General features: G+C 39.1%; 1 protein-coding gene across 13 annotated transcripts in view; it reads left to right on the top strand.

The window, feature by feature from the left end:
* Positions 1-16,133, top strand: part of ANK3 (ankyrin 3) — a 716,972-nt gene that overhangs the window by 684,804 nt on the left and 16,035 nt on the right. For 10 of the 13 annotated variants that reach the window (XM_088450469.1, XM_088450461.1, XM_088450460.1 and 7 more), the window contains 5 exons: positions 965-1,046; positions 3,823-11,370; positions 11,909-11,983; positions 14,089-14,220; positions 14,688-14,834. In XM_088450469.1, the coding sequence (XP_088306595.1) occupies positions 965-1,046; positions 3,823-11,370; positions 11,909-11,983; positions 14,089-14,220; positions 14,688-14,834 (7,984 nt within the window). The remainder of the gene's footprint in view (positions 1-964; positions 1,047-3,822; positions 11,371-11,908; positions 11,984-14,088; positions 14,221-14,687; positions 14,835-16,133) is intronic. The other 3 variants (XM_088450467.1, XM_088450466.1, XM_088450468.1) reach the window with 2 other exon arrangements.

The following is a 16,133-nucleotide window of genomic DNA, read 5'->3' as shown; positions in this document are numbered from 1 at the left end:
TCACTCACTCTAAAATCATGCCTTTTAAACCCCCCTCTAGAAATCCTGCTTTTGCCACTGTGTATGGTCTAACCATGGCTCTACCGTCTTCTCAGAGAAGCCATCTCTGTAACCTAGGTGTACGCTACAAAGGAGCACTATGCAAAAATGTAAGGGGTATATATACTAAAGTGCAGCTTTTTTGAATTGGAGATGTTGCCCATAGCAACCCAACAGATTCTACTTAACGTTTATCTAGCACCTTATAGATGATAAAAGCAATCTGATGGGTTGCTATGGGCAACATCTCCACTTCTAAACACCTGCACTTTAGTAAATATACCCCTAAATGTCATATTAAGGTACATCCTCCTCCTACCCTTTAGTACTATCATTTTCATTAAAATAGACACTTCCATTCCTTTATCTCATTACAAACAAATTTAGTTTCTGCTTTGCTGAACAAAACAAACCAAGTCCTAGAAATGGCTTTGGTTCATGCCACTTCTCCACTGTAGCAGCGCAGACTTCTGAAATAACCGTTTTGCTCCATAAACCCATGTGTCTTGCCAGAAATAAGGGTGGCCCCAGCCAATTGTGGGCTACTGCAAATCCTAAGCTGCTTCTGCAATTTGCATTGGACAAATTTGCACTTCATAAATGACCTTCATAACGTTCCACCAACAGTAAAATCACTTATAAGATGAAGGAATAAGAAATGAAAAAATAAATCTGTGTCAAATTGCCCAAAATATTGTCTTTTTCATCATACAATTGCGAGTGTGTTTTGTCCTGAATGTCATATAGTAAAGTAATAGAGAAAGCATTCTGTATTGTGTCGCGTTGTCTGCTACATGTGATTTGTGTTATCTCGTTAATTTGATTTATCTTTATAACTGTCGTTTTATCTCTTATAATGGTCTTTACTTAACATTTGCTGGATATAATAACACTGTAGAATGATAACTTTATTTTTTCCCCGCAGACAGAGAAAGTGGATCGGCGTCAGAACTTTGTGTCTCTAGCCTTGCGTAAGCGATACAGCTATCTGACAGAGCCTGGAATGAGTGAGTTTAATAACATTCTAACAATACTAATCCCTTTTAAAAGAAGAGTTTTCTTACTGACATCTAAATGTGTATTTTTGTAGGTTGTTGGAGGGGGGTCTTTGTAAATGATTTCACATTTTATTAAATATAAAACCAACCTGTTAATCCATATGTTTCAAAAAAGTGGTTTAGTGTGCGGAGTGCAATCTGCCAAAAACAAAAGTCTGAAAACTCAGACCGCATCCAATGGGCGGCTGTTAAGCTAACTTCTAAACCTCTTACGTTTCAGGCCAAACCAACATAGTAAAACATTTTAAACATCCATGTGGAATGGCTATGTGGTGTGCCTGGTGAGGTGTGCTGCTGTATCCTGTTTTACATACCGGGTGGGAGCCTCCCTGCCATGCCTCACTTGTGTTAAATTTAAATAAATATATATATATTTTTTTATATGGTCTATTCAGCAGCACCTCTACTAGTGCTAGCATGCAAGGATACTCAAAAGCTGTCAATTGCACTGTATTTGGACAGTGCTGCGGCCAGCATTGGCGGATACTTTCTAGGCGTGTGTGCGGATAAATTGTTTGCCCCCTCCCCAGAGGATTGGGCCCCAATGATGAGTAGGCTAGACTTTTAGAAAATGGAAGGGATTGGACATTTTTATAATTATTATTAATATAATTGTATATTTTTGTTTTGACAAGCAAGATAGCACAATAGCATGTAATTTGAGCTACTTCACTTGTCAGAAATGTGTGTTGTCCTTTGGCTAATAAGAGTTGGTTTTCCATTCGGTTTGGTAAATAGCCAACTAATACATTGCACAAACTGTATACACCTGGATTGCGTCTTCAGATCAGGTGACTTTGATTTGTCCGCTTTGATGTTTGGGGTGGCCTTCAGTAAGTTGTGCAGTTTACAAACAGCACATCAAAGCGCATGAAAACACTGAGGTTTAAGTACATTTTCCCCTCTGTTCCTTATGTATAATAGTCAGAGTTTGGCCATACCTGAACCTGTTAAGAAGATAAACCAACTTCTGTTGCACAACTTCAGTTATTTTTAATGTATAATTCAACACTGGTACCAACTATCCCAGGCATTCCATGGATGCAGCCTCTAGTTCAGATAAACATAAATGTTCTTGAAAGCTGCTTTTGTCCAAACTAACATCGGAAATCATTTTGATGCTTCTGGCTGGGGAGTAAAAGAAAAACAAACACTGCATATACAGTACGTACTCTAATATATGGTCATTATGTAAATGTCGCATTAGTGGAGCTTTAAGTTTGGTATTTAAGAAAATAAAATGCTTTGGAGGCACCAAATAAAATAAATAAGACAATCACGATATGGGACAAAAAGGAGAATCCTACTATTTAGATTACCTTATTTGCACAAAATGTAAACATAAGGCTTATTCAGATTTTGTTTTTTAGAGTATTGTTTATACCAAATGATCACTAAATACAGAAAAATACAGTCTTTGTTAGGTTGATATTGAGCATGTGGGTCTTTACTGAGGTGATGTTTGCGTAATGGAGCCTCACTGTGCTATTAACAAAATTTTAAAGAAGTCAATGAATCATGCAATTGGTGGATAGTTCCTAATGGAATAGATAATCTCATATTCCATATTCTGAAACTTAGATAAAAAATGTATGTAGGTTGTCATAGTCACAAAAAACTCTTCTTTTAAAAACAAATGTGAATGTATACACTGAACAATGGTTTTCCAAATCCAGTCTCCCACAATAAAAAGTATTTTTAGACTAGTAATGTACCTTTTTTTAAAAAAAAAATTTGGTAGTCTGTTAGTTTTCTTTGAAACTAAAAATGGCTGCATTGAAATGACTGGCATTGGAAAATATTTGTGCCAAATGCATTTGAAAAAAATAAAATAAAATCTCATAATCCATTGCTTGTTTCGACATTACATTCCATGCACGCCTAAGTACAGAAATTGTTTTTAGTTTACCTTGCTTGATCATGTTCTCAGTGATTATGTTTCACTTGTCATCCTGAACCAATGGTTTTAAATCCATTTCATTTCACGTTTTTCTTTGTTTTAAAAAAAAAAAAAAAAAATTAGACCACCGATAGCATGAAAAAAAATACGAAAAAATAAAAATGATTTTTAAATAATCTGATCTTATTGGCTTTGTGATTGTGCAACTTCTATCTAAATTCTGCATGGGAGATAAATTTATCTGAACGTATCACAGATTATCCACATTTGCACTGTACTTGCCTGTCACATACATAAATCTGGAATCTGCATGAAAAGTTCTGACTTATAATTAAAAAAAAATATTTAAGTCATGTTTACAATTTATATTGTTTTCAATTGACAGTGTGTGTCATAATGGGGCAACCAGAGAAAGCGCAAAAGACAATACTAATTCTGTACACTAACTCTACACAGCTACTGTATTAGGCAGGACAATATCAGCACATCAGAAAGTCAATAGGAAGTTTGAGCAGCATTGTGTGTGTTTTTTTGTTCTTTTTACATGTGTTGTCTTATCTGTCTTTCATTGTTTCTTTTCTGCTGTATGTTATTCACTTTATGTTGCTTATGTCGTCAGCTCATTTTATGTTCACAAGAGCCCTTTTTTTTTCTTTTTAGCCCGCTCATTCTCACAATAACCATCATCCTGACCCATGAATACAGTTGTATTTGCTTTTTGAAATAATATAATCGTTACTGACCAATTTTTTTTTCTCTGGTCTCTCTGTTTTTTTCAATCATTTTTCGTTAATTTTGCATTTAATTTTATTTTACTCGTGAAAGAACTCGACCGGAACACAGCACCAACAAGAACTTTACCTGCTACCTATTCATTCAAGCCAGGCTTTCCACCAAGACCATATCAGTCATGGACAACTGCACCAATTACAGTGCCTGGCCAGACCAAATCAGGCTTTACCTCTCTGTCCAGCTCTTCCTCCAATACTCCATCAGCATCCCCATTAAAATCAATTTGGTCTGTCTCCTCTGCTTCTCCAATAAAATCCACTCTAGGAGCTTCTACTACATCTTCTGTTAAATCTGTTAGTGATGTAGCATCTCCAATACGATCTTTTCGGACAATTGCTTCACCAATAAAAACTGTTGTGACACAGTCTCCATATTCAATTCAAGGTTCCACTGGTTCACCAATTAGATCTTCAACCATCGCAGAAGCTCCAGCTTTCAAGGGACTATCCTCCGCATCAGTTTTTACATCCAGAACTTCTCCAGTGACCACTGCTGGCTCTCTTTTAGAAAGATCATCCATTACAATGACACCTCCTGCATCCCCAAAATCAAATATTAACATGTATTCATCAAGCTTGCCATTTAAATCCATCATTACGTCTGCAGGGTCACTTTCATCTTCTCCTCTAAAATCTGTGGTTTCTCCCGTTGCCTCTACTCCTTCTAAAGTGAGCATAGCCTCCTCTCTCTCGTCACCTTTAAAGATTGGGAATGGTCCAAGTGAAGTTGCTTTAATGAATGGGTCTGCATCACCATTAAAATACCCACTCTGCTCAAATTATATCAATGGATCAGCTGTAAATTTGCAAGACAAGATATCGGCAATTACAAAATCTGCAACTGCAACAGTTAATACTGCAATTGATACAGCTGAGAAAAATTATTCTGTTCCCACTACAGCACAAATGTCATATTCACCTCTCAAATCTTTTGCTTCAACAGCATCAGCTTTTCAGACAATAAGAACTCCCCCTTCTGGTGCAGTGTACACGTCTTTTAGGTCTACATTGTCCTCTACTACCTCATCCGTAACATCATCAACATTAACTGTACCAGTATATTCTGTGGTAAATGTGTTGTCAGAGCCAACCTTGAAAAAACTGACACAGTCTGCATCCTTGACCAAGTCTGCTGCTGCCCTTTTGACACCATCAAAAAACGTATCCACTGAAGCCACCAATCAGTTTAGCCGAATTTCCTCACCTCTTAAATCATCTTTGTTTCTGTCCCCTGCTGCACTCAAGTTATCTACCAACTCTTCATTATCTTCAAGTCAGGAGATTTTGAAAGATGTAGCAGATATGAAAGAAGACTTAATAAGAATGACAGCAATTTTACAAACTGACACTTCTGAAGAAAAACCATTTCATTCTGAGTTACCTAAAGAAGTTAGAGTTGAAGATGAGGAACCATTTAAAATTGTAGAGAAAGTAAAAGAGGACTTGGTAAAAGTCAGTGAAATTTTAAAAAAAGACGTGTTCTTGGAAAAAATGGCCTCATCATGTGATCAGGGGCAGTCGCCAGAAGAGGATTGGGTAGAATTTAGTAGGGAGGAACTCGAAGAAGCTAGAGAGTGTGCCAGTATAAGCCTGCCCTTATACTCTCCAGAAAAAGTTGAGTTGAAATCTAGAACTTTATCTGAAAAGGACTATAACTTAACAAAAGTGATTGATTACTTGACTAATGACATTGGTGGGAATACATTTTCAAACCTGAAATACAAATATGATGATATGAAAAAAGAAGGGGAAGAAAAACAAAAGAGAGTTTTGAAACCAGGTATAGCCCTACACGATCATAAACTCAAAATGCCGCCACCATCAATGAGATCTTCGGCATCAGAAAAGGAGTTGTGCAAAATTGCAGACTCCATCTTTGGGACAGACATGATTTTAGAATCTCCAGATGAGTTTTCACAACACGAGCAGGATAAAAGTCCTTTGTCTGATAGCGGATTTGAAACAAGAAGTGAAAAGACTCCATCTGCCCCCCAAAGTGCTGAGAGTACTGGTCCTAAACCACTTTTTCATGATGTACCTATCCCACCAGTAATTACAGAAACAAGAACAGAGGTGGTTCACGTTATAAGGAGCTATGAGCCATCCGCTGGAGAGTCTACAGAACCAGACAAAGGGGAAACTCCACAGTTAAAATCTGATAAAACTTTTATGGAGCTAGACCAGCATCCACCTGGGTCCATAAAAGTAACAAATAAGGCATTTCAGTTAAATGCTGGAAATGATGAAGACGACCAAAAAGGGGTTTTGGGAAAGGGTGTACGAGTTAAAGAAGAAACTCATATAACGACTACGACAAGAATGGTTTACCATCCTTCTCCAGTTGCTGAAACATCTGAAAGAATTGAGGAAACCATGTCTGTTCATGATATAATGAAAGCTTTCCAGTCAGGTCGTGATCCTTCTAAAGAGCTGGCAGGCCTGTTTGAACACAAAACTGCAGTAGCTTCAGATGCTCAGAAGTGTACAGAAACCTCACAACAACATGCTGAAAGGGACACCAAAATGAAACCAAAATTGGAGCGCATAATTGAGGTCCATATTGAGAAAGGTAACCAAGCTGAGCCTACAGAAGTCATTATTAGAGAAACAAAAAAACACCCAGAGAAGGAAATGTATGTTTATCAAAGGGATTTAAGTCAGGGAGATTTTATCATCAGAGATATGGTAACAGAAAGAAATAAGACATTTCCATGTTCAGATGAACAGGTGCAAGCAGAAGAAGAGGAATTGACAGTAGAAGAGTCTTTGCCATCTTATCTGGAGTCTTCAAGAGTAAATACCCCGGTTTCTCAAGAAGAAGACAGCCGTCCAAGTTCTGCTCAGCTTATATCAGACGACTCATACAAAACACTAAAATTACTGAGTCAACATTCAATAGAATATCATGATGATGAATTATCTGAGCTAAGAGGGGAGTCATACAGGTTTGCTGAGAAAATGCTCCTGTCTGAAAAATTAGACGATACAGAGGAGTCTGTAACAGAGCATGCTTTACCTCTTGGATCTGACTTCCATCGACCTGAAAAACAGTGCAGAGAAAGAGCGATTACTGCCCCAAAGAAGGAAACTCTTTCAAAAATGTATAAAGACGTAACTGAAAATGGCATAGGTAAAATGTCCAATGATGACGCTCTAGATAAAGTTACAGTGTTGCATTATGCAGGAGATTCTAAAAGCCCCAAACATGCAATGTGGATGCGATTTACGGAGGATAGGCTAGACAGGGGTAGAGAAAAGCTTTTATATGAAGACAGGGTGGTCAGGACTGTTAAAGAGGCAGAAGAAAAGTTGACAGAAGTATCACAATTTTTTCGGGACAAAACTGAAAAGCTAAATGATGAACTTCAGTCACCGGAGAAGACACCTCACAAAAATAACGGTAAACAATATCATTCAGGTCATAGTTCTACTAACAGTAGCCCAGAAAAAATAAAGGTTACAGATTTTAGAACTTCCAGTGATGACTGGACTAAAACTCACCAATTTATGCATGATGGAAAGTGCATCACATTAGCCGATGGCCGAAAAGCAACAAGTTTGCCTTGCAGTCCTGAAAAAAGGATGTTTGACAACAAGGCAGACAGCCAGCAATCAGGCGCTCAGTCTGGCTTCCAGCTAAAACAGTCAAAGCTCAGCTCTATTAAATTAAAATTTGAGCAAAGTATAAATCTTAAAAATAAGGACTATGCCCAGGAAGAAAAAAAACACGGGCCTCCTTCCAAAATTCCAATAAAAAAACCTCAGGACAATATGCTTCCATTTTTTCAGTTTCACACAAAAGAAAAACAACAAAAGACCATTGAGGAAATGAATGGAGAGCTACCTTTACTCAAGGAATCCATTACAGAAGCCATTAATGAGGAATGTTCCAAATTCAAAGAAAGGATTAAAAACAGTGGTGGATTTTTAGATAAAAAAACAGATAAAAAAATTGGAGGACTTATGGATCAATTTCTGCAACAGTCAGAAAATGTTGTCTCTGGCACTAAAGACTTGGCTTCCCCGGACAAGAAAATTTATAGAACATGGGAGATGTCCAATGCCTCTAATCAGAAGGCACACAAGGAAAAACTTACCCATGTTTTTATACAGGACAAAGATACAGAAGTGAATGGATCTCATCTCCAGAACCATGACATTGATAAAGAACAGACTTTGTCCAGAAATGCATCCTGCACAGGAGAACTAAAAGAGAGCTGTGTTAAATCTCCTTCGAAAAAACTTTTGTACACAGAACTTGCTCGAAAGGATGTAGGATATACTAATGAGAGAAAGAATGAGAACAGGAAGGAAGGGACAAGTGTATCACATATTCCTGTCAGAGTCACTGAGGACAGGAGAGCATGTCATAGTGTAGATGGTCAGAACAGCAAATCAAAATTAGAAAGTGAATTTAATAAAACACCTACACCACCTAAAATTAGGCAGACTAAGCCTGATATTCTGCATTCAACATTTGTCAAAGATGAAAGCAATAGACTCACAGATACTCTACTGAGTAAAGCCCAGGATTACCTGGGCTTATCACCTTCTAGTGAAGATACTGAGATATCCCCTGTTAAGTCCCCAGATTCTTTAGAGTTTAGTCCTACTAAAGAATGTTTAGCTGAATCAATGATATTTGAGGATATAGATAAGAAATATTCAACAGGAAATAAAGAGGCGTTAAAGGAGATAAAAACATTACCAGTATACGTCAGTATAGTACAAGTAGGAAAACAATATGAAAAAGAGGTACAACAAGGAAGTGCTAAAAAAGTAGTTAGCCAGGAGAGTAGGACAGTTCAGGAAATCAGAGGTACACTCTTTACTAGTAAGCCACAAAAACAACCACCATCTCCCCAGGGCAGCCCCGAGGATGATACCTTAGAACAAGTTTCATTTATAGATAGCTCTGGTAAAAGCCCTTTAACTCCAGAGACACCTAGTTCAGAGGAAGTTAGCTATGAGTTTAATTCTAAAACCCCCGACTCACTAATGCCATATATTCCAGGAAAGCCAAGCCCTATACCTGAAGTTTCTGAAGAGTCAGAGGAAGAGGAAGTAGTCAGACTACCCTCTATTATGCAGAACATTCCAGATGCCCAAAATTCTAATTTAGCAAAACCAGTGACTATTAGCCAGGACTTAAACAAAAGAACAAAAGACAACAGAGTGGCATATATTGAGTTTCCTCCTCCACCACCCTTAGATTCTGAGCACAGTGATTCTAGTAAAAAAAATATGGACAATTCAACTGACAGTGAAATGGAACTAACTGAAGTTAATCTTCAAGATGATCAGGACAAGTTTCTGTCAGCCGAGCCAGTTATAAGAGTACATCCACCATCTCCTGTTCCCCCTGAACTAGAGTTCAGTGATTCAAGTGATGATGAATCAATTCTCCAGCCTGTTGCTATTAAGAAGTATACATTCAAAATGAAAGCTGAAGAGGTAAAAGATTGTACAAAAATGAATACTTCTGGGAAGCCTTGTCCACCAAAACAAGCTCAGGAATTAGAAATGGGCTTTAATACATCATCTAATGACCTTGAACAAAATGGTAATAATGATCAATCTGTTACAGAGTGTTCCATAGCAACCACTGCAGAATTCTCACATGATACAGATGCAACTGAAATAGATTCTCTGGATGGCTATGATTTGCAGGATGAAGATGATGGGTTGACTGAAAGTAATGCTAAACTTGGACAAAGTGAAGAAATGGAAATCAAAAAGGAACCATGGATTAAGGAAGGTGTTCTGAAACACAGTGATCGTAGCTTTAGCCAAAGTAAACTTGAAGTTATTGAAGAGGAAAAAGTAGTAACTGAGGAGTATAAGCCATGTAGAAAAATATCAGACAGCGAAAAGAAAACTGACTCAGGTGACAAGAAGCAAGGGACTCAGTTTTTTACCTTGGAAGGAAGACATCCTGATAGACCAGTGTTTCCAGATACATACTTTAGCTACAAAGTGGATGAAGAGTTTGCAACTCCTTTTAAAACAGTGGCTACAAAGAGCCTTGACTTTGATCCCTGGTCTAGTAAGGCAGGAGATGATGATGTGTTTGAAGCCAAATCCAAAGATGAGGAACCCAAACCTTTTAGTCTGGCTGTAGAAGATCGGTCTCAAGCAACCACACCAGACACCACTCCAGCCAGAACACCTACAGATGAAAGTACTCCAACAAGCGAGCCCAACCCCTTCCCATTTCATGAAGGGAAGATGTTTGAGATGACTCGCAGTGGTGCTATTGACATGAGCAAGAGGGATTTTGTTGAAGAAAGACTCCAATTTTTTCAGATTGGTGAGCATAATTCTGAAGGGAAGTCAGGGGACAAGGGGGAAGGGGACAAAATTACTGCCATCACACTTCCACAGTCAGGGGACATCTTGGTAGATCCCATCCTAGAAAAACAAGTAGAGACAACTGCAGTTGAACATGCCACCATCATCCAGGGAAGTGGAGATTGTCTTGATGGAACAAATGGTATTAATTCATTGGACAAATCAGCAGCTACTACCAATTGTAAAGTTGATCCTAAAATGCGCACGCCTATTAAGATGGGCATATCTGCCTCAACCATGACCACGAAGAAAGATGGCACTGGAGATGTAGCAGATAAAATAGAGTCTGTGCCAGATTCTCAGAATTTAGATAATGATAGCAAGACTGTTTTAACAAACACATCAACCACTGAGACAATTATTAACCACATAGAAATACATGATTTTCAGACAGAAAATTATAACAATAACAATAACTTGGATTCTTTTGCCCTAAATGTAAATAATAACGCAATCAATTTGGTACTTAGTAAGGACTGTGAATCCAAGTCTGTGAAAAAAGTTAGTAAGACGATAGCTAATGCAGGTAAAGAACTGGGGACATCCAATCAAAATGATGAAAAACATAAGCGGCTAGTTCAGAAAAGTGAGCGTAAGCTAGCAGATACACCAGGGAATAGGCCCAGGTCTAAACTACCAATCAAAGCCACATCTGTAAAGCCTGCTCCTAATCAAACTAGCAATTCCAACATGACACTTTGTAGAAGAAAATTGCCTACTAAGAATGAGAAAGACGCGAGACAGGAACACATTTCAAATGCAGAAGTAAAATCTAAAATCCCTATAAAAAACATCAATAGAGCGAATCCACCCCTACAGAGAAAAACCACACCTAAACACAACCAAACACAGATAGAGAAGGAGCCCGTTAAACCGACTCCTTCAAAATTACCAGTAAAGGTAAGATCTATGCCCAGTGCCACTTCAGCAGCCAAAGTAACGAAACATGAGTTCAGTGAGGTTTGTAAACATTCTATTGAATATTTTAAGGGAATTAGTGGTGAGACATTAAAGCTTGTGGACCGTTTGTCTGACGAAGAGAAAAAGATGCAGACTGAGATCTCTGATGATGAAGACAGTACATCGCGAAATACGTCATTATCTGAAGCCACCCAAGTGTCCCAGCCTTCCGTTACTTCGAGGTCTGCTAAAGACATGAAAGCAGACGCAGCACCTTTAAAATCAAAGATTGACAAGGCCGACAGTGAGAGAAGGAGCAGTAGGAGGACTGGTGAGAATAAAGGCAGTCAGGTTTCTGGAGCTGTAACAGCTCACATCGTGGAAATCCAGCCTAGTTTGTAAAACCTCTCGACTTGTTGACCTTAGTGCATGACCTGTCGTGATTGCTTGTGGAGTGACCTATGTTAGTTTCCATTCTTCCATTATCATCTGTGTCTGTTGTCTCACACTACTTGTTCTTTATTTCAAGAAAACATACACTTAGATAGTAAAGCATGCCAAAAGGAATTACACCGTACTCATTGATTATAAACATGAATGAAGCCTTCAACATGGAAACATGTTCGAACACTTGTACTCACCTCCCATACACTCACCCAGCATGTCTACTGCCATTCAGTAACTGTGCTCACATACTTAGACTTGTACTCTCCACACATACAAAAGTAGAAGCTGTAATAGTCAACCTTTTATTTTCAGATCACACACTTGTTATTCCGTACATTAGATCCACTAGACAACCTTAACAATCCAATACACATGTGTGAAGTACCAAAATGCTGGTAAAATTGATCCTTTGTAAATTACAGGTCCGCAGAGTCCGTGTGAGCGAACTGACATCAGGATGGCAATAGTCGCTGATCATCTGGGGCTTAGTTGGACAGGTATGACAGTGTTATTTTTAAGTAAATTTTCAAATTGTATATACTTACAGATTATACACAAAGACCAGGAAGAAGTCACAACTCCGGTGGAGGACCAAATGCTATCCTAGGAGTAGTTTTATTCCAGAACAACTGTTTCCAAGGCTTTGCCCCTCCTCATGTAACGGAACCATGAAATATTGTACACGTTGGCTGTTCTTGGTAAAACTACTCCTATGTTACAATTTGTCCCTTCCTCTGACTGACAGATGTGTCTATATATATCTTATTTCCATGCCGTGGGGTGAGTCGGTAGCACCAAGCGTCTTTTAGTGCAACCTTTTACCTTCAAATGCGTGTCTGATTAAAATGATATGCAGCATGCCTATATTCTGTGCATGTGTATCTGGCTGCAAAATGCTATGTTACAGTGTCACAGGCGCTGACAGTGTAATGTAGCATTTTGCATGCAGATACAGCCGCACACAGAATATAGACATGCAGCATATCATTTTAATCAGCAGAAGTTGCTTGTGCGTCCTATTTGCATCGCTTTGCAAATAAGATACATTTGAAGGTAATAAGTTACACAAAAAGACGCTCAGTGCTACCGAGTCACACGGAGCTCCCGCGTTATGTTTAACGTGACTTATAGCGCACGGAGGTAAGGTGTATGTGGATTGTGGACACATCTGTAGCTATGGTTTTCTCTGTTCTTTTTATGTATAATTTTTAACATTGGAACATGAGATGCCCTGCAGTCAGTCTCCAACATGTATCATATGGGTGCAAGTGATTGGATAGGATGACCGCACCTTGTTGGTTTATGTCTGCATAATAAATACAATTTTATATTGTAAAATATTACTGTTTTTCACTGATTCAATTCATCAGCCCAAATATTATTATTATTGATATTGAATCTTATGTAATAACATACATAATTTTGTAAATGCCCAATGTAGAATTGAAATTAGTATTTTCAAAGCTGGGCATTATTCACTGATTGTAACATTATATTGATATACAGATGTGTCCTCATACACTGAGCGTCTCTCTACGTCATATGATGCGACTGAGACGCTCCGAGATGAGCAGCGTACCGTATTTTTCTTAAAATGTTGGATCTTAGTTACATTGCAGATGCAGTGACAATCCGCTCGCAGTTTGCTAGAGACTGTAGGCTGCAACTGTAACCAGACATAAATTGGTTTTACACACATACAAAGTCGCAGATAAAGCACAGCGGAACAGTTCCCCCAATGATCCCTATGGCTACATTAATATTCATATAAGGTTTCTTGGCCACTTATATGGAACGGGTTGGGTATGGGAGACCAGCAGTCTGGATGCCGGCTGTCAAAACACCAGCAGCGGCATTGCGATGCTTAGAATCCTGACAGGAGCGCCATAAGTATACTAACCTTTCCCCATTCATCCCTTAACGCTAACATCCCCGCACTCTAACCCTCCCCGTTAGTGCCTAAACCTAACCCTCCCTCCTTAGAGCCTAACCCTCCCCCAGTGGTGTCTAACCTTAACCCCCCTTAACCCTCCTTGTCTGCAGCCTAACCTCCCTCTCCCCTGCAACCTAACCCTAACACCCCCTGTGGTGCCTAAACCTAACCCTCTCCCCTCCACGCGGCTAAAAGCTAACCCGGCCCGCTATACTCATGTTCGGGATGCCAGCTGACGGAATTCTGGCGTCGGCATCTCAACTGATGTCGGGATTCTGGCACTGGTCTTTGGCCCGTGTGTCGGGATTTCGGCGCCGTGACTTTGACCGCTGGCATCCCGTGCACTGGCCAATTCACGACATCCAGTCTGGAACCACTTGAAAACACAATGATACTTTTCAGGCCTTGCTCATTTACATCAATAAGAAGATGTTACTTACTGCTTTGGGGGCTCATTTGGATGTAAGTCAGGTTTATGACACGCCTCTCAGATGTAGCAGTACACGCCCACTTTACCACCGCTATCATAGGTGCTGCTTTCACATTCTCCCTGAAATGCTTTTTCAAATCTGAAATGTGTGAGAGAGGCTGGAAAATACAGTCCTGGGAGGAGCCTAATGGACCTATGAAATGTCTGTTTATCATTAAAGCAAATTTCTGCTTTTCCAGAACTGGCGAGAGAACTGAACTTTTCAGTTGATGAAATTAATCAGATTCGCGTTGAGAACCCAAATTCCCTGACTACACAAAGCTTTATATTGTTAAAGAAATGGGTTATAAGGGATGGCAAGAATGCAACAAGTGAGTATTGTACATATGTACTCTTTATATGCTATATTATATATGAGATAAAGTACACTCCACTCCCTATAAATTCTAATGATAGGTTCCCGAGCTGACATATAACATACATAAGAGGTGCATCATTTATATACATCACAAGTCTTCATAATGAACACTGAACTCAATCATATGTGATGACATCAGAACTCACCTAGTACATGTGATAACATCAGAACTGTTTATGTAGAGATGATTTATATACAGTATATAGTAGCATCATTTATGTATACAGAATATTACAAACTAAGCAAAAATTTAATCTCAGTGTATCAATTTATGCGTTTGGAGCTCTGTAGCTCCCCAGCTTTGGCTACACTCTCCCATAAGTAAATGTGTAATGCGTCCCATGAGCTGCGATTGGTCAATATGCATTGTTTATCTATGCTTTATATAACATGATTAACATATGCTTTTTGTGGTTTTAGCTGATGCCTTAACCAATGTTCTGACGAAAATCAATCGAATAGATATTGTGACATTGCTGGAGGGTCCTATTTTCGACTACGGAAACATTAGCGGCACCAGAAGTTTTGCAGAGGACAACAATGTGTTCAGTGACCCCACTGTTGATGGTAAACATGTAGCTTGCATGCTGTGTCGGTAGATACTAGAACATTTTGAAAGAGAGAAGATGCCATTATAAAGGCTTTGTAGTCTGTAGACTTTGGTGAAGCATGAGGAGGATGCTGCAGTTATAAGCAAGTTATTAGAACGTTGGCTATGTAAGAATGCGCTTCTGGTAGAGATGCTAATGTGTCATAGCTCATGACTATAGAGTAGACAGTGCCATATAAGTTGGATGATGCAGGAACCCATTGCAAGAGAGTACTGGTTAGGACCCAAAAGTGATAATCCGCCAAAGAATGTAGACATTTCGTAGTTTAATTGAGAGGCCAGTACACATCATAGGTCCCTATCTTAATGGAATCCTTTCATTGCTCCTTCGACTATGCCACTAATACAATGGGTTACAATGGATATAATTAAGGATTAAATTAGATGAGTTAAATATTACAATGTTATTACCATTTTCGGTTTAAAGAGGTAAAGTTAATGTGGGAAGGTCACACACTCATACTAGAAATGCCCTGACTGGTATATCAAAGCACTGCATGGCAGTGGTAGGAATGGCTCCAGGGCCTCTGAGGGCTTAAATGTAAGTCCACTAGGGTATGTAGTCCTTGGGGTCCATGCTTCTTTCTATAGAAGCACCAGCATACCTTGTTTAGCAGTTACTGTATAGGAGGCTTCCATATCCGGAGCCCTCTGCATGGACATCTATGCACAGCACTCCCTCAAGAGTTCAGAACTAAACAGGACAGTACCTGGGCTTCTGATTGTCCAAGCAGCCTCAGCTCATCGCACCGGCCCTTGGAGACTTAAGCTGGCCACACACTAGACCAACTTACATCCAACCATCCAACTATTTGATTGGTTGGAATGAAAACCTGGTAAGGTATGAAAGCAAATGACAATGAGCAATTTGCTCCCAAACGCCGGAAAATGGACAAAATCTGTTGTTTGAACAAATTGTTTAGATCGAACATTTAACAAACTTGTCTCAATGACCATTTTCATCTGTTTTCTGGCATTTAGGAGCAAATTGCTGATCATCAGTTACTCCCATACGTTACCAGATTTTCATTCCAACCAATCAACAAGTTGGCTGGTTGGATGTAAGTTGGTCTAGTGTGTGGCCAGCTTTAGCCTATGTCACCTTATGAAAGCAAAACAATTTCTGATCTATAATTCAATGTGGTTGTGTGCACCCTATGAAATCAGGTCTTCATGCCATGGTGCGTATCCTAATACCATGCATGTGCCTATTTTGCAGGATCATATAATTTCCTTAGATAGCCTGCTTGTGTCAG

This window comes from Taudactylus pleione, unplaced genomic scaffold (assembly GCF_031769625.1).
Source record: "Taudactylus pleione unplaced genomic scaffold, aTauple2 ptg000518l, whole genome shotgun sequence".
NCBI classification, from domain to species: domain Eukaryota; kingdom Metazoa; phylum Chordata; class Amphibia; order Anura; family Myobatrachidae; genus Taudactylus; species Taudactylus pleione.
This window is presented reverse-complemented; position numbering and strand designations above follow the sequence as displayed.